This window comes from Pogona vitticeps, chromosome 5 (genome assembly GCF_051106095.1).
Source record: "Pogona vitticeps strain Pit_001003342236 chromosome 5, PviZW2.1, whole genome shotgun sequence".
Lineage (NCBI taxonomy): Eukaryota > Metazoa > Chordata > Lepidosauria > Squamata > Agamidae > Pogona > Pogona vitticeps.
Window position 1 is genome coordinate 24656611 of NC_135787.1, and position 21043 is coordinate 24677653.

A 21043-nucleotide genomic window follows, 5' to 3' on the forward strand; every position below is an offset into this window, starting at 1 on the left:
GTTCTCTGCTTCCATTTTCAGTATCATGAATATTCCACATGAACATGATAAATTAAAATATTTTAGTTGATACTCTTGCCTAGCACTGTTTATTAGAGAAAGGAATGTGTAGACAGTTTCACCTTCTTAAGAGCAGGTATACGTGGAGTACTTCATGATAGCTACATAATCAGATGTACAGATCACATTGGCAATGCCCTTGCTTAAACTGACTTGAGCCACAATTATTGATGTGACACAAAAGCCTCTCCTCTTGCTCACCTCAACATAGTCCGAACACTCGTGATGGAGTATGAGGCAAGGTAGGAGTCAATGTTTGAACTCCATGATAGTCCTTCATTATTTACAGAGGCCATACTGATGAGACTATGAAAATGTTGCATTTCTTGAAGCCTAAATACTAAGACTGCTGGCTGGATAGTTCAGTGACTTAGGTATCTGGCTGTAGAACCAGAGGTTGGGAATTCGATTCGCCACTGTGCCTCCTGCAAGTAAAGCCAGCCTGTATAGCCTTGGACAAGTGCAGTCCGAGGATGCTCTCAGAAGAGGGGAATGGTAACCACTTCTGAGTATTCTAAACCTGGAAAAAGGTTACCATAAGGCAGAATTGACCTGAGTGCACAAAAACTTCTTGGTACACTTAGTGTCCTGGCTCCTTAAAGGAAAAGGCTGCAATTCTACTTGTGCTTATTATTTTAGTTCTACTCAAAAGGGTTTATTTGATTAAAGAAATCCCTGATGGCAAAGAGACCTAGGTGCACAACAGCACACATCCTTTGGCATAAAAGGCTCAAAGTATTGTCTAAAGGAAATGTTCATTAGGCTGTACATTAATTAGAAAGGTTAAAAGGCTTACTGCTCCTGTAGTACTGCAACCTTAATCTGAATGCATTCTACAGGATTTTGTTTTGAAAGCAGGGTTTGTTTTTAAATTAAGAGCTAGAAGAAATGCTTGTTGCTGCTGCTGTGGTGTGCCGTCAAGTAACCTTGATTCATGGCAACTTTATAAATCTCTGACCTCCAAAGTACTGTATCCTTAACAGCCCTGCCCAAGTCTTTGCAAACTGCCGACTGTGATTTCTTTATGGAGTCAATCCACCTCATATTTGGTACTTCTCTTTCCTGCTGTCTTCAACTTTTCCTAGCAAAGATTTGCTAATACAAAACTGCCATCCCGCAATCAAGCACGACTTGTCTAAGAATAAAAGCGGTTTGCTTCGAACGCACAGAAACTACACCACGTTTATTTCAGCTCTTCTAGTTCAAAGCCCTGCCAATCAGCTTCGCCGGCTTTGAGTATAGGCGGGCTTTATACCAGAGGGCGTGGCTTACACGTCATCCGCCTTTCCCACCGAGTGGGTTTCTGGCAGGGCTACGTGGATTCCTGAAAAGGACACGTCGAGCGTTTCTAGGAGCTGGCAGGTCAATATAACGTTCGGTAGTTTCACCGCAGTTACACAGAGGAAGAAAAATTGTCGGTTATGTGTGTAACGCTTTACCCTAAGTGTTTATTCTGCCTCCTTTGCTGCCTGGCGCCCTGAATTTGGTGCTCCACGTGCCCCTAGGACGTTTTTGTCTTATTTACCTTCCAGGACGCGGCTCGTGGCTTGCCTTCTCGGAGTGCCGTCCGGTTATCTTAGGAACGGTGGCCGCGAGGGGTCAACGTGAGAACGGAGCGCAGTGGGCGTGAAAGCGGCGGCGGCGGTGGTGGGGAGGTTTGTTTGTTTTTTTGGTCCGAGACCCCCGGACGGGACGAGACAGGGCTGGAACCACAGGCAAGATGGAGACCTTGTACCGGGTGCCGTTCGCGGTGCTGGAGTGTCCGAACATCAAGCTGAAGCGTCCAAGCTGGGTCCACATGCCTTCGGCCATGACCGTCTATGCCTTGGTGGTGGTTTCCTATTTCCTCATCACGGGAGGTAATTAATTCCGAGGAGCTCGAAGGGCCGGAGGCCGCCCCCCCTCCAAAAAAAACCCGACTTGCTTCGTTTCGGGCCTAAGGAAGAGGTTGCTCACTCGCCCAAAAACCTCGCATATTTCCCCCCCTCCCCACACTTTTTCGGCTGGCGAAATGTGCATACGGTTCAAGAGCTCGAAAACTTGCACATTTTTTTTTTTGTTTTTAGGCCTTGGGGGCTGCAGTAGTAAAGACATTGCCCTAATAATGTGTATTTTGGTTTGTTTGTTTGTTTTTCTTATGGCCTGCATGATCACTTGGGCTTTGGGCTTGGTTGGAAGACTGTTTACTGTTCAGTAAAAGAACAAGTCTGCAATCAATTTTTAAAAAGGAAATCTCATGCTAAAGGAGTGGTTCCCAACCTTGGGTCCCCAGATGTACCTGGAGTAAAATTCCCAGAAGCCTTTGCGCCTAGCTGTGCTAGCCAGGGTTTCTGGGATTTGTAGTCCAAGAACATATGAGGGGGTCCAAGGTTGGGAACCACTGTGAGCCACAAAGCATGTTTCCTTTTGATTGAGAACTCATCTGATGTTTAGCCAAAGCAGACCCAAGATAGTGGTGCTTCCCCTCAAGTTGAGGTGCAAAGTACCCAAAACAGTTTCTATTATCTTGTATTCCCTTTTTCCTTTACAGAAAAAAAATATGATTGTAATATTCAATAACTTGATCCCCATGAATTGGGGAAATAGCCATCTTTTTGTGACAAGCTGTAGGGCCAGCCGTGAATGTACAACTGTAATGAGTTTGGCACTAAACTACATAAAGATTGCAGTGTGTGTTTAAATGTTCAAAAGCCATACCAATTATGACTGGAAATGACTTTGGTGTGGGCCATAGAACCTTGCATTGCAGCATTTAAAAGCACTGTTTAACTGGATTATTGTAAAGGTTGGGACATGGTGGCGCTGCGGGCTAAACCGCAGAAGCCTGTGCTGCAGGGTCAGAAGACCAAGCAGTCGTAAGATCAAATCCACGTGACGGAGTGAGCGCCCATTGCTTGTCCCAGCTCCCGCCAACCTAGCGGTTTGAAAGCATGCAAATGCGAGTAGATTAATAGGGACCACCTTGGTGGGAAGGTAACAGCATTCCATGTCTAAGTCGCACTGGCCATGTGACCACGGAAGTTTGTCTTAAGACAAAACACTGGCTCTATGGCTTGGAAACAGGGGTGAGCACCGCCCCCTAGAGTTGAACACGACTGGACAAAAATTGTCAAGGGGAACCTTTACCTTTACCTTTACTGGTGACTGTGAAATAGAGTTATCTATCCCTAAATTGATCACAGTGCTGAGATTAAATTCTGGGGTGGTTGCAAAGTACTCTTACATTTTTCTGTACTTGTAATGTGGAAATATAACTATCAGACTCCATTGTAGGGGTGTAGTATGTCCCTGTCTATCTTAGCCTCAGTGTGTTCATACTACCTGCAATATTAATCGTGGCTTGTGTTGCTGAAAACTAATGTAATACACCCCATATGCATTATACACACAAATGTAGTATGGAGGTAATGATAACAGATTACATCAGATGTCTGTCACACAAACCACTTAGCATAGCTGTTCTATTTTGCACAACTTGTAGTAAGGGACAGCAGCTGTGGGCTACTGTACTCTATAGATTGAAATGAATGGACAGAAACTTACCATAGTTTTCACCTGATATCATACCTTACTCAGAGCATGATTCCACCTTTTTGAGGGCCAAGGAGACGAGCTAGGGGGAAACTATGTTGCTGTCCAATCATGTCTGTGCTACAGTCCTGGATTTCTATACTGTTTGCTATCAGCTGCATTTCATGCCAGCTCCTCCCCGTGTTTTCCTGCTCCAGAAAGAAAAGGATGTCTAAGATCTAGCATTTTTTAAAGTTTGTATGTAATTGTGGCCAGAGAATGCTACCTTGCATTCTGCTGTCCATCAGTGATGAAGTGCTGTTCAGTGCACTATTTGTTTCCATAATTAGATCGACCCACTATGAGTAATTGTTAATTATCCTCATGTTACACATCAATGCCAGCAACTTTAATAGCGCTCCATAATCCTTTGGTGTCAATACCTCTACAGAACACAAAGATTTTTCCATTTATATTATTGAAACCTAATAGGGTGGCATTGGTGAGAAAAATCAAAAGCTTTTATAAAATTGTCCGATGGTGACTGACCTTGAGTCGGTACCCTTGTCATGGTCGGATCACCACCTAATAAAGTGTACCATTAAAATGGCTCTCCCCCCCTGCAGGGAGCAGGGATCTATTGTTATGGTCCGCCCTCGAAGGCTACTGGATCCTGTTGGATTCCAGGATGCCATGAGAGGTGTTACGGCTGACCTGGCTGGCGCTCCTGTCGAGGCTCTGGTGGATGGCTGGTTTGCTGCCGCGACTAGGGCTGCTGACATGATCGCACCTAAACGCCCTCTCCGGCGCAGAGACCGCCCGGCACCCTGGTTTAACCGGGACCTCCGGGCGAGGAAGCGGGTCAGGAGACGGCTAGAGCGCAGGTGGAGAGGGGCCCCGACGGATTTTAATAGGATAGCTGTCAGGGTCGCTACTAACCTTTATCTTGCTAAGGTAAAGGCTGCTAGTAGATCATACCTCGCTAACCGGATAAGCGAGGCGTCCAACCAGCAGGCGGAGTTATTCCGTATAGTACGCGACCTTTCCGGAGTTGGTCCGGGTGATGGGCCTCCCCCTAGTTTTTCGCCGGACCAATTTGCAGCATTTTTTAAATCAAAAGTGGAGGCCATCCGCCGGGACCTCTCTCCTTTTTTGAGTACAGTGAGTCGAGCTGAGATGTCCAGCGCTCCGTCTTGCCCGGTGATTTTGGACACCTTTCAGCCTGTTACGCCTGATACTGTCTCCAGGGCGCTTGATCGCTGTCGTGCCACCACCTCCTCTTTGGACCCTTGCCCGGCCTGGCTAATCAAAGCGGCCAGGCCGTTAACAACGGAGTGGGCCACGGCTATTATAAATGGGTCTCTCCTTGAGGGCAGATTTCCATCTGCCCTGAAGGACACACTCATTAGGCCCATTAGGAAGAAACCTAGTTTGGCGGCGGACGAAATTGGCAACTACAGGCCCGTCGCCAATGTTTCCTTCCTTAGCAAGGTAGTCGAGAGGGTGGTGGCCGATCAGCTTCAGGCGCTCTTGGAAGAAACAGATGCCCTGGATCCATTCCAGTCGGGCTTCAGGCCGCGCCACGGCACAGAAACGGCTTTGGTCGCCCTGTGTGATGACCTACTGAGGGAGGCCGACAGGGGTAAAGTGTCCCTGTTGGTCCTCCTCGACATCTCAGCGGCCTTTGATACCATTGACCACGGTATCCTCCTGGGGAGGCTCTCCGAGTTGGGAATAGGTGGCCTGGCATTGTCCTGGCTCCGTTCCTTCTTGGAGGACCGTCCCCAGAGAGTCCAGCTTGGGGAGAGGGTCTCGGCCCCGTGGAGCCTCAATTGTGGGGTTCCATAGGGGTCGATTATCTCCCCAATGCTATTTAACATCTATATGAGGCCGCTGGGTGGGGTCATCAGGGGGTGTGGAGCCTCGTGCCACCAGTATGCGGACGACACGCAGCTCTACATCTCCTTTTTGCCAACCGCAGGAGAAGCCGTCCTGTGCCTCCAGCGCTGCCTGGGGACTATACTGGAATGGATGCAGGAGAACGGGCTCAGGCTGAACCCGGACAAGACGGAAGTGCTGAGGGTGGGCCCCCCCACAGTCGGGGATTTGGGTAACTCCCTCTCTTTTGGGGGGGTGACTCTCCCTGCTAGGGATGGGGTACGCAGCTTGGGGATCCACCTGGACCCGGTGCTCTCCATGGAGTCACAGGTGGCATCGGTGGTCCGCACCGCCTTTTTTCACCTCAGGCGGATAGCCCAGCTGCGGCCCTACCTGGAAGTGGGGGCGCTCACCACCTTAGTACATGCGCTCGTAATCTCAAGATTAGACCACTGTAATGCGCTCTACGTGGGGCTTCCTTTGAGGCTGCTGCGGAAATTACAGGTGGTGCAGAATGCGGCGGCCAGATTACTTAGTGGAGTGAAAAAATTCCAACATATTTCGTCCACTCTGGCCGCATTGCATTGGCTGCCCATCAGGTTCCGCATCGACTTCAAAGTGCTAATGCTTACGTATAAAGCCCTAAACGGTTTAGGGCCTCGATACTTGGCGGAACGCCTACTCCCACCAAGTTCTACCCGGGTCACACGGGCGAGCCAGGAGGTGAGGCTGAGGAGCCTAACCCCGAGGGAGGCCCGGAAAGAGAAAACAAGAAATAGGGCCTTCTCGGCGGTGGCTCCTCGCCTGTGGAATAACTTACCTCCTGACATTCGCGGAGCTCCCTCGCTGGGCACTTTCAAGAATCTATTAAAGACCTGGATGTTTCGGCAGGCCTTCTTATAAAACTATTTTTTGATTTTCTTATCTCTTTACTGTTTTTTTTCTTTTACCTGTTTTTGTATTGGTTGTTTATTTTATTGTATTTTAACGTTGTTGTAAGCCGCCTAGAGTAGTCCTCGCGACTAGATAGGCGGGATATAAATAAAATAAATAAATAAATAAAATAAATAAAAGACAAACTGAGCCATTGCTGTTTAAGAGTAAATTTCTGTCCCCTCAAACTAAACTAATTTTTTTTTGTTTAGGAATAATTTATGATGTGATTGTTGAACCTCCCAGTGTTGGCTCAATGACAGATGAACATGGACATCAGAGGCCTGTGGCATTCTTAGCTTACAGGTAGAAATATAAATTATGTAAATGGCACCAGCATCTGCTTTACGTTAGCATAATGTCTCTTTCCAGATATTCAGACAGTGTGGTATTTTGACAATGGATCTCTGTTTGCATGTTGGTCTGGGTGTATATAAGAATCTTGGTTCAGTGTAGCTTTGGTGGGTGTACACAAATAGGTAGAAATTTCTCCATCATGTTAGTTCTTTCTAAATAAGCTCACACTTATTACTTATATACAAAATGTATTAGCCTACTAAGAGGTTAGTAGCCTTGATCTGCAGTCTGCTGTCAGAAAAACTTTTGCTTTCCACAAAGATTATAAGAAACAGAACAGTCCATCTCTCTTTGACCAGCCCTTTTGTTTTCCGTGTTAGCCACGGAGAAAGATAGGTCTGCATGGAATTCCAGGTCACCTTTCAGTAAATGCAAGGCTTCCATAACTTTAATATATCAGCCAGTCCCTTTCAGCATACAGTGTGAAGCTTTAGCTGATCTCATGTAATAATCCTTGATATTTATGGACCGTCTATCAAGGATAGGAACCAAATCATTACACATGTTGCTACAAGGAGTAGGAGAAGCTTCCCCTTTGGGAAGCAGTGCTATAAGACAACAAGAGATGGCACAGTGGGAACTTGAAGATGGGACTTTCATTGGTTTTTTTTTTTTAGATATCTGACAATAATATCAAAATGGAACAGATGAGTGATAGCAGTTTTCCGTGGTCCACTGTAATTTGTCGGGATTCATTTATATTAGAGATGGTTTGGAGGAAGTGGCTTTGCCTCCAAGTGGGATCCCACTGGAGGGAGTGGAGTGCTGAACCATGGATCCCCTGTTTGGCCAGGAAATGAATTGCACTGAAATGCAGAACCAGTGGTTTGTGCCCATCTCTTGTTTCTACTAAATTATAGAGGAGTGATCCCCTTTTAATAGAACTCTCATGGTATTTGAATGACAATTACTCTGGTTCCAAACAAGAGGCAAGATCTCCTGCAACATGGAACTAGGAATTTCCTTCTTTTTCTCCTGTGCCCTTTGCTATAGAATTGCTACTGTGTCTGTGTGCATGTGCACACACGTGCTTGTACATATGCATATAAGTACATATACATATATAAATACTATTACCAGATACTATTACCAGATATAACAGATAACACTTCAACTGTAATAATACCTAATTTTCTTTAATATTTGCACATTTTGTTTGCAGAGTAAATGGACAGTACATTATGGAAGGGCTTGCTTCCAGCTTCCTCTTCACAATGGGAGGCCTTGGCTTTATAATTCTTGATCGTTCCAACGCACCCAATATCCCAAAGCTGAATAGATTTCTGCTGCTTTTCATTGGATTCGTTAGTGTCCTGTTAAGTTTCTTTATGGCCAGAGTGTTTATGCGTATGAAACTACCGTAAGTATATTTCTTTTAATCCTCCTTCTAATCTTATCATAATATAAAAGTGTAATTGGTGCTAAATTGGTTTTCAATTTATTTTTGTATTTTTAAAAGAAATTATTTTGGGGAAGCCCAAATAGTGCCATGGACATTTTTTCAGTAAAACAAACAAATACCCATTCTTGGGTAGGAGTAATTCCATGGTACTTAAAGGTGACATGTCTATGAAGTCACATGGTTACAAGATCAAGCAATATTTTAAAACTTTGAATAAAGGTTATTGAAGAATATTATCAAGGTTCAGAATGGCCAGAATCATTTTAGGATTTTACTCTGAGACAGATGAAATCATGTAAATGGCACCAACAAATTACAATTAATTAACAAAGTATTTAAAATATTTTACCCCCCTTTCTCCTTGAAAAGGACCCAAGTCAGCTTACTACAGTACCTTGAAATACAGTAGTGAAAGTTGAAAATAAAGAGTATACAATGGTGATTTACATAAGTAAAAGACAGTATTTGGCTAAGAAGAATGAGTATAAAATTAAAAAATGCCTCTCTGAAAAGTGGAAAACACAAGTAGTACTTAAAATCCAGGCAAAGCAGTAATGCATAATCATCCATCTAAAAATTACACACAGGTAGCTAGTTAGTGAGGGAAGGCTTGCCTGGTTGTTTGCTTGGTCACTTGCCAGTCATACAGGCAGGCAGATAACCATGACTTTCTTAATCACAATATGCTGCCACAACTGACACAGTTTTACTTACGCTGAAGTAAAATCCCAATAGGATGTAGATTCTGCTGCTATTCATGTGCAGCCTCTGATTGGATAAGTCAGAGTGGTGCTAGATACTCTCTTGGTTCACCTACTCCCATTTTTTCCTGCTTTTTGTTTTTTTTTTATGCTTTTGCTAGCTGATGCAGAGTGACAGAGTAGAGTGCACAGCTAAATGGGGGAGGGACAAAAGGAAGTTGAGGCGGCGAGAGCTTTGCCTATAAATTAAAGGTTCACCACATTGTCAAAATATGACTTTGCATACTGCTTGTGCCAAGTCTTAGCTCTGCATGAACCCAATTAGACATCAGTGGGCCAGGTCAGTGGGGCTCAGTCCCAGCATATTTAACAAATATTTGGATACAAATCAGACTGAACCATACTCATGAAGTCTACTATATAGTCAGGGCTTGAAAAAATTTAGAATGTCTCATCAGTCAATCAAAAATTTATAGCCTTATAATTTATTGAGATTGGGAATCACTGATTTATACCCTCAGACTTGGGTTGCTTTATTACTTGTGTGCCTGTGGGATCATGAAGCTTGTATTTTGAATGTCTTCTTTTTTAAATGTCTCCAGCAAAAATAAAAGTGAAAGCAAAAGCACCAGGCCTCTTAAGGAGCCAAGGTTCCCTCCCACCCCAGGATGTGTCCTCGTTTGGTTGAAATTGGGAGCAGGGAATCTCCATATTCTCCAGCATGGGACTACTCTACATTCTCCTGCAGAGCTATATCTCTCTGTACAGCTCGAACTCTCTTCTCGTGAGAAGAGGGCAGTTTTCCTTTTGCAGTGGGAGAGGGGAGGGGAGGACTGTGGGATTAGAGAAAGAGAGAGAGAGACACAGTCGGAGGGGAAGGAGACAGGCAGGGAGGGAGATGTGACTCATCAAGCAGCATTTTTCACTTGTCACAGATGAGTGGACAAGTGCATTTTTCAACCCTGTATATAGTGCTGCCCCCCTCCACACACACACACACATCTACCTGTTCAAATCTCTCTTTTGTATTTCAGTGGCTACTTGATGGGTTAGTATCGTTTTGTGACTCCCAGAAAGCACAGGTTGGATTTGCTTCTCTCCATGAAGAGAACGACACAGCAAAATGTCTACAGTCCCATAGTCCTGCCTGAAGAGACAAGGAGAGGACGGCTTTCACATTTTCTCCTTGTATGAATAACAATGTTTGTTATATGCAGTAGGTTTGTTAACAGATTTGTGTCTATTTTTCTTTACTATAAAAAAAGGAAACAATTTATTCCGAAGTGTTACCTTAGCATAAGTGTAATTAAGCCCCTAAAGTAAAACGATTGCTTTTCAATTCTGGTTCCTCTTCTGTGGTTAAAGGTAAACTTAATAGTTCTATACTGTCTTATAACACCATGGCTTCTTTTGTCTCTTCACAAGAAAACCAAGGGAGAAGGGATTTAAAACATTTCCATGATTATAAAAAGAAAGAAGGGCTTGTCAGTACAGTAGGCCCATGATATCCACAGGGGATTGGTTCCAAGCCCTCACCCCTTCAGATGCTGGAAAACATGAATGTATCGAATGCTGTACATTGCATGTTCTCTAGCAGCCTCTAGTGGCCAGTTCAGGTAAATACACCCTGGAAATATGTATTTCTGAGATTTTTTAATTTAGTATTTGTAGGCAGCGGATAAATGAATCTGTGGATACTGATTCTGCAGATAGGAGGTTCCTTCTGTAATTGCTGTTAAGCACAAGGGCCCTCTTTCAGCAAACTGACATAAAAGATCTATTTGACTGAATAAGCCAATCATTTGGCAGTGCTAATAGTATATTCAGAAAATGGGCCGAGTTAGAGGAGAATACCTGGAGCAGAATTCCTACGTCTCTTTCCCAGTCACTTACAAATGAATGGTGCTTTAGTATGGAGTGTCTCAAGTGATGCACATGATGTGAAGGAACACTACTAATGTCAGCTTGGCTGCTGAGTGAGGTATTTCACTTTCCACACAAGACTTTTGCAAAAGCAGTAGATCTGTTATTGCACACAGACTCCATGTTGGAGCCTGTCAAAGCAAGTCTTGGGCAGCAGTACCTTGAACATTCATGTGAGTAAATAAAGAGAGGCACATGTGCAAAAGGAAACCCAATATGTCAAAGTAGTTCTTCCTTTTTAAAAAAAAAATTAAGAGATACTGTATATTAAACATCTTTTCTATTAAACTACCTTGTTTGTTTGTTATGGAATCATTTTTAAAAGGTTCCTAATACTGAGCGCTTTCATTTAAGTTGTTTATTAATCCACACCTCTGTGTGGTAGGTCATAATATTTCCATTTTGCAGATGGAGATGGAAGTGATTTACCTTGAGCAACATACTCTGAGATATACAGAAGCAGTTGATAGAAAAGACTCCAGAATTACAGTTGTATGCAGAGGAGCTACAGTTGGTTACACAAATACAGAGTGAAATTCTGTTGAGTAAATTCTGCCTATGTAAGGGTGATCACATTAACAGTAGGGGGCATCATCAGTCATTCAAGAGTCCCTACTTTAGTCCTGTGACTCACCTGAAATGAGACGGATAGTGGACGAATCAGTCACCCCTGAAACTGTTGCAGGAACTCTTAAATCATACACAGTCTCTTCCTGTCCTTGATGTCTTCACCCAACAGGATTTTGGCCACTGCATGTATATTGTAATATGTGGACATGTTTCAGAGCTGCAAGAATGGAAAGTTTAATATTGGGGGGGGGGGAGTATGCCCTAGATGCTGAATAAATGATAAAAGTGGATTTTTGCCCCAAAACATAGAGCTGCTCCTCAAAAACCCACAATTCTCTTGTTCAGGATCACCACTCACACATTTACTGCACACACACAGAACACCAAATCCACTCACTCCCAGCATGCAAGATTTATTCGTGAGAGTCACAGATTTCTCCTCTTTTAAGATCACTCTTAACACCCACTTTCCCCAGTTGCTGCTACTTGAAGATTGCCAGATAGTCCTTCCTCTTGTATTGATGTTACCTTTTTTCTCCAAATATTTTCCTTGCTATGCCCTGGCACCTGTGACATCATAGGTTAATAGTCCCAGGTTTAGTCTTAGTGTAGGATTTCTGATCCAAATCATGTGCCTCTTTGGAAAAGCAAGAGGCATGCTTGCTTGCTGTTGGTAACTATAGGTGGCTGCTTGTGAAGCCATCTGAGGTTCACCAGAAATCTGATGAGAAGTCTCTGAACATTTAACAGCGGTATTGTAAGACATTTTCCTATGGAGTGGTGTTTTGTGTTTGGCTTGGAATAAATATACCCATATTTTGTCTTTACTTAGTTTAATGTTGCCTAATATGGGGCAAGTCACAAATGCAGTATCAGATTTTGAAACCAAAAATACATCTTTGTGCCAGCAGATGGCATTGCATGCACAGATTTTGTGTATGCACGTGGAAGAGAAGTTAGTAAGATTTATTCATGCAGTTTCCACATAAAATAGAAAAGGATAAACACTGTAAAGAAAAGGCAGCTTTGATCAACAGTGCGTTAGAAACATCAGCTGTTCACTGTTTTCTTCTGTTGTATCTTGTGACATGTTTACAGTTCATCTTTGTTTGCTTCACTATCCAGATTCAATTTTTTTTACTTCCCCTCCCACCCTATGAAATATTTTTAATTCAGTATCTGTAAACTTGTTTTCTTGCTGAGCACAATTTGAAGTTTTATTTGCCACAAGCATTGTGGTTTATAGCCCACTTAATTAGTTCCATAAAATGATCTATGTAGATATTTATATTAAGACATCAAGGATTATTTTAATGGTAGTCACTTAAGCAGTCATTGGGAGATGACAGTGAATCCCAGTAAATTTCACAGAGACATAATGAAAAGGTTTTGTGCAGGAATGAGAGAAAGTGTTTAACCTTTGAGCTTTCTGAACAAGGAATTGCAATTAAAATGGTCAGAAGACTGAGAAATACAAAAGCAACTAGCAATGAAAGTGGCTTAAACTGTGATTATACAAACATTTGGCTAGTGGTTGGACTGATGGGGGGGATGTGGTGGCGCTGCGGGCTAACCCACAGAAGCCTGTGCTGCAGGATCAGAAGACCAGCAGTTGTAAGATTGAATCCACGCGACGGAGTGAGCTCCCGTCGCTTTGTCCCAGCTACCGCCAACCTAATGGTTCGAAAGCATGCAAAATGTGAGTAGATAAATAGGGACCACCTCAGTGGGAAGGTAACAGCGTTCCATGTCTAAGTCGCACTGGCCATGTGACCACAGGAGATTGTCTTTGGACAAAACACTGGCTCTATGGCTTGGAAACGGGGATGAGCACCGCCCCCTAGAGTCGAACACGATTGGACAAAAATTGTCAAGGGGAACCTTTACCTTTACCTGGACTGATGGATGGATTAACACATACAGTGAGATTAAAAAGACTTTGTCCATATTCAAACTCCAAGAAACAGAATCAGCCCTTTTGGTGATTCTTGTTCAGCTGTTTCCCACTGGAATCTCCCTTGCAAGTTCTTATACAAGGACAGCCACTGAATCATGTATGAGAAATATCTTCCTAATAAAGTAACACTCTTGTGCATGGGATAAAGTAGGCTACAGTCCATTTAAGACACTGCCAATAAAATGTGATGGTTTGCAAGGTGTCCCAAGATTCTTGTGGGAGGCGGTGTGTACAGTTTGCTACAGCAGCAGAACACAGTTGTCCTCGGACAGATCAGTTCAACTCTTACCCATTTCTTATAAGGAGAGCTTGCAAAGATTACTTTCTGGGGACTAGAACTCTTAGAATACTCCAGCCAGCAAGGCCACTCACTGACTGCATAACTTTTATAAGCCCATAGGAAATTCTGGATTTACAATGACATTAACACTGTGAACAAAAGTGGAGCGTGCACTAAATAGAAGTAGCAGCCCTGTTGTGTGTGCTGTAGGCACTCAGTAAATGCAACACATCAGCAGAAATAATTTTCTAAAGCTTGCTGCCTGGTTTGAAAAGAGTACAGGAGAAATTATACCTTCAGCAAGTTCCTTTGCTTTTCTCAGTCTTTAGCCAGCCAGGAGCAGTACAAGAAGGCAGTGCTAGTGCTGTATACAAACCTACTTTAGACTATAAATAGGATATGAAGGGACAGAGTCAGAAAGGAATGTTCTGGACAATTGAAATATTACACTTGAGTATGTACCTTTTTATGGCTAAACTACTCTTTAAAATGGAACAATATTCATTTCTCATATGTGTGGGAGAATTCAATGTAGAACTGTTTTTAAAAGTATATTAACCTCAGCCCAGTGGTTTCCAAGATGCAACACCATCGTTGAAAGATTTTGCAGACCATCATGTCTTTTTAGCGTAGTCTGTGGCTGGTGGCCAGATACAAATCAAAGGATATTTAGTACAGTTCACCTGCTTTTGGCTAGGGAAGACCCTCTTTGCAAAGGGGTAGGGAAGTCCAGTAGAGTTGCAAAAGCACTTGCTGGGCCCAGCTCTAGCTTTTCCCCTGAATGGAATCAGTATTTAGACCGTTTATCCCAGAGAGTTCTCATAGCTCAGAATGTCTTTTGAAAAATAAAGCTTCAAATAATACAGCAAATGCCCACCACTATTAGAAACTGGAGACCCTAAACACTAATGCTTATTCTTTGGTAACTTCCTGTAACGTAGTAGATGTTGACAGCAGATGGTGACAGCAGCCACGAAATTAAAAGACTCCTGCATCTTGGGAGGAAAGTGATGACAAACCTAGATAGCATCTTAAAAAGCAGAGACATCACCTTGCCGACAAAGGTCCACATTGTCAAAGCTATGGTTTTTCCAGTATGGAAGTGAGAGCTGGACCATAAAGAAGGCTGGCCACCGAAGAATTGATGTTTTTGAAATGTGGTGCTGGAGGAGACTCTTGAGAGTCCCCTGGACTGCAAGGAGAACAAATCTATCTGTTCTGAAGGAAATCAACTCCGAGTGCTCACTGGAAGGACAGATCCTGAAGCTGAGGCTCCGATACTTTGGCCATCTCATGGGAAGAGAAGACTCCCTGGAAAAGACCCTGATGTTGGGAAAGTGTGAAGGCAAGAGGAGAAGGGGATGACAGAGGACGAGATGGATGGACAGTATCACCGAAGCTACTAACATGAATTTGACCAAACTCTGGGAGGTAGTGGAAGACATTAAGGCCTGGCATACTCTGGTCCATGGGGTCACAAAGAGTCGAACACCACTTAACGACTAAACAACAACAACATAGTAGATACAAAGCTGTTCTTGATGAGGTTTGATAAACTCATTTCCAAGAAAAACAAACCCTGTTGCACAATAGCTGTGAAACTTCAATCAACACTGTCATATAATGTCTCTCCCAAGACAGTCACATTCATGTTTGAAGTTCAGTTCAAAGTACTGTTTTCTATTTTTGAAGCCATAAACCACTTGAATCCTGATAACCTCAAGGAGCATCTCTTGCTGTATGAACTTGCCTCAACACTTAAGAGGCACTGAAGAAGGTTTGATGAAAGTCTCAGTTAATGCTTAGGCAGTGCTGGCCCTACCAACAGGCGGAGAATGGCAGTTGCTTGAGTTAGCCATTGGGTGGCAGTAGCAGGGTGAGGAGAACTCTGCCCACTAAACTACTCTGCTACCTTCTTATGCCACTACAGTAGTACTGAAGAAATCTTCAGTGGCAAGGCCACTATTCTTATATTCTTATAACTCTTATGCCACTAGTACTGAAGAAATCTCCAGTGGCAAGGCCACTATTCTTTTGCACCAGGAATGGGAAGGGGCACCACCTTTTTTATTTGTACTGTATTATTATTATTATTTGCCTCAGACAGCAACACATCTTAGGACAGTCCTGTGCTTTGCAGTCCTTTACAGGAGGGCTTCTTGTCCTGTTGGAGTGAAGTGGCCAAATGCAGAAGAGGACATTGCTCCTGCATTTTAATTGTAGGAAAAGATGTCCCTGCTTTTGCATAACTAGTAAAAGCAGCAGAAGCACTCTTCTATATCTTCCTGCCTTGTGCCGGAGCCACTCTAAAACCTTCATCTTTCAATCCGCCTTTGATGGATGATTTGCTGCATTCGTTACTATCTGTATTCATTTGGCCTTAATGGAAAAAAAAAAACGTTTTGGCAGGTTATGTTTGTATGTAATTTGAAATGTCTCTGAAAATACTCAGGGGCATCCTGCTAGAAAAGTTGCTGTGTGCTATTTCTGCTGCCAGCCTGCAATGCAAATGTCAAATTTGCCCTGGTCTCCTTTCCCACCGGCTGCCCCATCTTCGATGGGCAGTCTTTTGTTTTTCTTTCCCATGGACAATGAGGCAGCAGCTCCCTTGCAACTGTCTACAGGTGTTTTGTGAAAGCATTGCTTTAAAATGTGGCCTCTACACCCATCTGTTTGGAATGAGGATAGCACAGAGCTTGGGTATCTTTACTCCAACAGTCCACACGGTCTTGTGCTTTCAGTGTTAGGCTGCAGGAGGGATATTTTTGACCCTTGCCAGAGGTGATGAGGTGTGAAAGTGCCTAATACTTTCCTATTCCCAGGCTTGTTTCTTGACCGTTTTAATTGCTCAGATTCCCGATCCAGTTGCGAAGTATAAAATCTCACCGGCAGGTCTATAGATTAAAGTTAACACATGGTCAAGTCATTTCCCTTAAGAACACTTCTGACTTTTTGGGATTCATGTCTCAATTTTCTCTCCCCTGTCCTTGCAGTCTTCCCCTCGCTTTCTGCCTGTGTGCCCTTTTTGTTCCTCTTCTGACTGCTGATGTGCCAGCTAGAATGCTTGTCCTTTTTTAAACCCCCAAGGTCTTTCAAACAAACTGCTGTTCAATCACATTCTCACTGTTTTTCATTTGGAGTTCTTTTCTGCTCAGGACCAGAAAGGACACACACACACCCTCTGCTGGCACCCAATCCACTCCCATGATGATGATGCTATGTGTTTGTACCTTGTCCTGAAGTAACCTTCCAACTCCCACAGGGCTTTGTGCTGAGCTCCCTTCTCCTGTTCAGTGTGAGAATGGGTGCTGCTTTCAGCTGTACATTGTTGATCAAATGAGCAGCTATAAGCATAGGATATACACACATGAGCCCATGTCAAATCATGTTAATGTGCTGACACCAAGTGTATATAAACAAGTGGGCTCTGCATGGGATCAGAGTTTATTAGGGCCATAATGAAAGGATCAAACCATACGGTTTGGTGATAGGAATTACAGAGTCCTTCTGTTCATCTCATGTCTTCCAGCATTTCAATAATTGTCATGGAGGAGGACCTCTCAAAGTTGAATAGACTGTAAGTGCCTCACAATATATTTGTAATTTTCAGCACAAAAACAGATATTATACACACACAAAAATGGAGTGTAGTGTTGCATGGTACATGCTGACTGAAAAATAACTGCAGCATCAAAAAACACCAACACAAACGGGAAACAAAAGGCCCTGCAGTGTAGACTCCATTGACATTGCAGACTCGACCCTAAAGCAAACAAAGCAAAGCATGCTGCTTATATACCACCTTATAGCTGGGTGGTTTACAATTTAATTATTCATACTATACATTGCCTTCTCCTCCTCCCCCCCCCCCAAAAAAATCTGGGTACTCAGTTTACTGACCTTGGAAGGATAGAAGGCTGAGTCAACCTTGAGCCGGCTACCTGGGATTGAACCCAGCCCTTGAGCAAAGTTTTGGCTGCAGTACATCAATTTAACTACTGCATCACAAGCCTCCCAGTGGGATTTCTGGTGCTGAGTCGTAATTTAGATGGACAACTTTTCTCTGAGTTGTAAATTGTCTACTCATAGTAAATAATCTGCTACTTAATAGGATCATTTTCTTCCAAGAGTCTGATTTTACTCTACCCACAAAGGTATCTGCAATCTGAAGTGGTACAGTCCACGTCATAACTATGCCATGAACATCAGCAACAATTCAAAGTGAAGTGAGTAAAAAAAGTACAGATGGACAAAAACCCAGGATCCATTTCAAAATAAAGCACATTTGTTTGGTATAATCTTCCTCACTACAAAGAAAAGTCACAATCACTGAGCCCTTTTTAGTGGTGCCTGCTGTTCATGAGTAGTGATCCGACGACTTATGGCTCGCATGCCCAAGAGAGGGCTCTGCGTGCCAGCTGTGGCACGCGTGCCATAGATTCGCCATTGCTGAGTTACACTGAAGGAGTAAATTTGATTGTCACATAATATAATGTTTTATGAAATAAAAATGTTTTACATTCAGTTTTTGTTTCTGTATGTCATGTTAAAGCATGTGTACTTATTTTAGAGACTGGGAATTCATAAATATTGAAAATTATATGACAGAAAACTATGCTGGCAAATGGCCTACAATTTTATTTATCAGTCTAAAAATGGTACATATAGAGTTCCATAGACTTATATATTACTTATCATTTTGCATGTTGTAACCAACACTGTATATTTTAGATTCTTCAAAGTGCAATCTAACAAATTAAAAAATAAAGATACAAAATAAGTCAGCTAATTTCCCACCATGGCCATATCCCTTTATATTTAAAGTGTGGATACTTGAGCAGCCAGCCAATCTAAAAAATGCCCTTTGGCTCTACCAGTTGCACACCTGTGTCACAGAGGGATTAGTTAGGAGGGTAGATCCTCTATACATATACCTGTCAGAGCAGAGAGGTATCATAATGATTGACATTTAGGAAGCATTTGGGAAACTGCAGGAATGGATGAGATCATGGATGTGAGGCACCTCCTCAAGTACACTTTCCATCCAGAATGTGGATAATCAATCGCATTAGATTTACAGAGAACACAGAATATGTGTTTCCAAAAAGAAGGAAATTTGCCAGTGAAATTTATCTCTTTGGATTTGAGGTATTCACATGAAAGTGAGCAAGCTGAACCCATATTTGGTCTATTTAAGTTATGACCCAGTATGCTAAAATAAACAAGGGAGCAGCTGATCTTGGGCAGCATGATTTGTGTCAGGAGTACACAAGAATTATGTGATGACATAACGTTGTCAGTCCTCAAGCTGACAAATGAAACGCAAGTTGAACCGACTTGTTTTACAGTAGGTCTACTTTTCAAACAGCTTCTATAGGAGATATTGAGCACATTTTAAATCTAAACAGATGTCCTTAGTGTCTCTTTTCTTCCTTGGAGAGTTTATCTGGGCCCATGAAGAGTTTTTTGCTGTGCTCGTTTTCTCTAAAGCCATTAAGATGAGCCTGAAAAAGATTTAGGAGATGTGTAGCTTTGTGGGCTCAGCCTGGATTTATATGCCCCGGAGGAAAAAGTCTCATCATAAAGCTGATCTGGTTTAGGAATGCTAAGTTTTCTGAGAAGCTCATATAACGTGAGCATGTTTTTTTGCTTTGAAAGTGTAACTGAACTTGAAGCCATCAGAGACTGCATAGAACCAGTATGTTTCCAAGGGGAGCCAAAAGGTCAAAAGACTGAAAACTCAATACTAGCAGAAACAGTTTCCATTACAAGATTACAGCACAGGGGAAAGAGTGATAGAAGGCATTTCACCAGGCTGATAAAACAGATAGTGACCTGGGGGTTTTTTATACGAAGCTACTGTATGATATGCACATATCAGCTGTTTATCAAAAATGACAAGAGGAGAGGTTCTGGTTTCTGTCTCACATCCAACCACTAGTTCTTTTATGAAACCAAGGAGAGTTTTGTATGTCTGAAATTACTGCTTTCTGTCAAGCAAATTGCCCACTAACTTGCTGGGAATTTAAAAGGCTTGTATAGTAAATGGAAGAAAAAGGAGAGAAAGAAAATCCAGTGTTCTTAGGTGTTTCAGAAAGTGAACATGTCCTCTGTTTGAATTTTCACATTATCTTGGCTTTCTTTGATTAAATCAACATATCAAGCATATGTAATTGCACCTTAGTTTGCAAAAGAAATGGAATAAAATTTGGTACAAAATACTTTCCATCCAAAAGCGTCTTTTACCCCCTGCCTCTCTTTACACTCATACCTTTTAACATTTTCCAGACAAACAAGCATAAGAACATATCTTTAATTTTAGATGAAGAGAGAAAAGTGGGAGGAGTGCTAGTTTTTGTATTTCATGGGATAAGGGCATTGCAAGTCGAGCAGCTAATGTGCATAATAAATTGCCCTTATTCAAACTGACAACACCTCAGACGCCTTGTGAAAACTGCACATGCTCTGACATGAGAAGGGGATGTGCACATCATAGCGTTCCCCCTGGAGTGGGAGGGTGCATGTCTCAACAGAACGGCATATGTGTCTTGAACAATATATGTAGTGTCCATCAGGCCTGGGAGGATACACTTGTCAGGACAGTTTTTAAAAAAATTCTTTTGGCAATGGATATATTTCCCCAACATGAAGCTACCAACATGAATTTGACCAAACTCCGGGAGGCAGTGGAAGACAGGGGGGCCTCGCGTGCTCTGGTCCCTGGGGTCATGAAGAGTTGAACACAACTTAATGACTAAACAACAACAGCAATATTTCCCCAGCCAATGGGTATATTTTCCCAGCCAATTAAGGGGATTCGGTATATCTCAACTACAGTGGTACCTTGCAAGACGAGTGCTTTGTTTAACAACGAAATTGCATCAGAGTTTTTGCGATCGCAAAAGCGATTGCAAAACGATGTTTCCTATTGGGTTTTTTCGCTTACCTGCTTCGCTAACCGATTATCGCAAAACGAAGATTTTTGCACAACTGACCGGCGGTTTCAAAATGGCCGCCGGGTAAAAAAATGGCCGCCCACTGTTTTCTGGGACGCATTCCTCACTGCACAGGCAGCGAAAATGGCCATGCTATGGAGGATCTTCACTGGACGGTGAGTTTCAAGCCCATAAGAACGCATTAATCGGGTTTTAATGCGTTTCTGTGGGCTTTTTAACGATGTTTTCATTCTACAGCAATTTCGCTGGAACAAATGAACATCGTAATGCAAGGCACCACTGTATATTTCATGCATATATTGTAACTAGAATAATAAGAATTTAACCTCTGGGAGGGGCCATCAGCTTAATCCAGTTTGCAGAAGGTTCAGATCTTACTCACTGAGTATCTAGGTCGTCCCTTTACCTTCCAAATGGCCCACCTCTTCTCGCCAAGAGTGGAGTCTAAAGAATCTCTAGTTGACAGCTTAAAATTAATGGTTTCTAGATTGATTGAAGGGATGTGGTGCTGCTGCA

General features: G+C 42.8%; 1 protein-coding gene across 1 annotated transcript; it reads left to right on the forward strand.

Annotated features, from left to right (window-relative positions):
* The first annotated feature begins 1602 nt into the window (after positions 1–1602).
* OSTC (oligosaccharyltransferase complex non-catalytic subunit) lies at positions 1603–11055 on the forward strand. The gene is made up of 4 exons (XM_020808847.3): positions 1603–1919; positions 6594–6687; positions 7901–8098; positions 9876–11055. The coding sequence occupies exons 1-4, from the start codon at positions 1781–1783 to the stop codon at positions 9892–9894; spliced, it is 450 nt and encodes a 149-aa protein (XP_020664506.1). The 5' UTR covers positions 1603–1780; the 3' UTR covers positions 9895–11055.
* The last annotated feature ends 9988 nt before the right edge of the window (positions 11056–21043 follow it).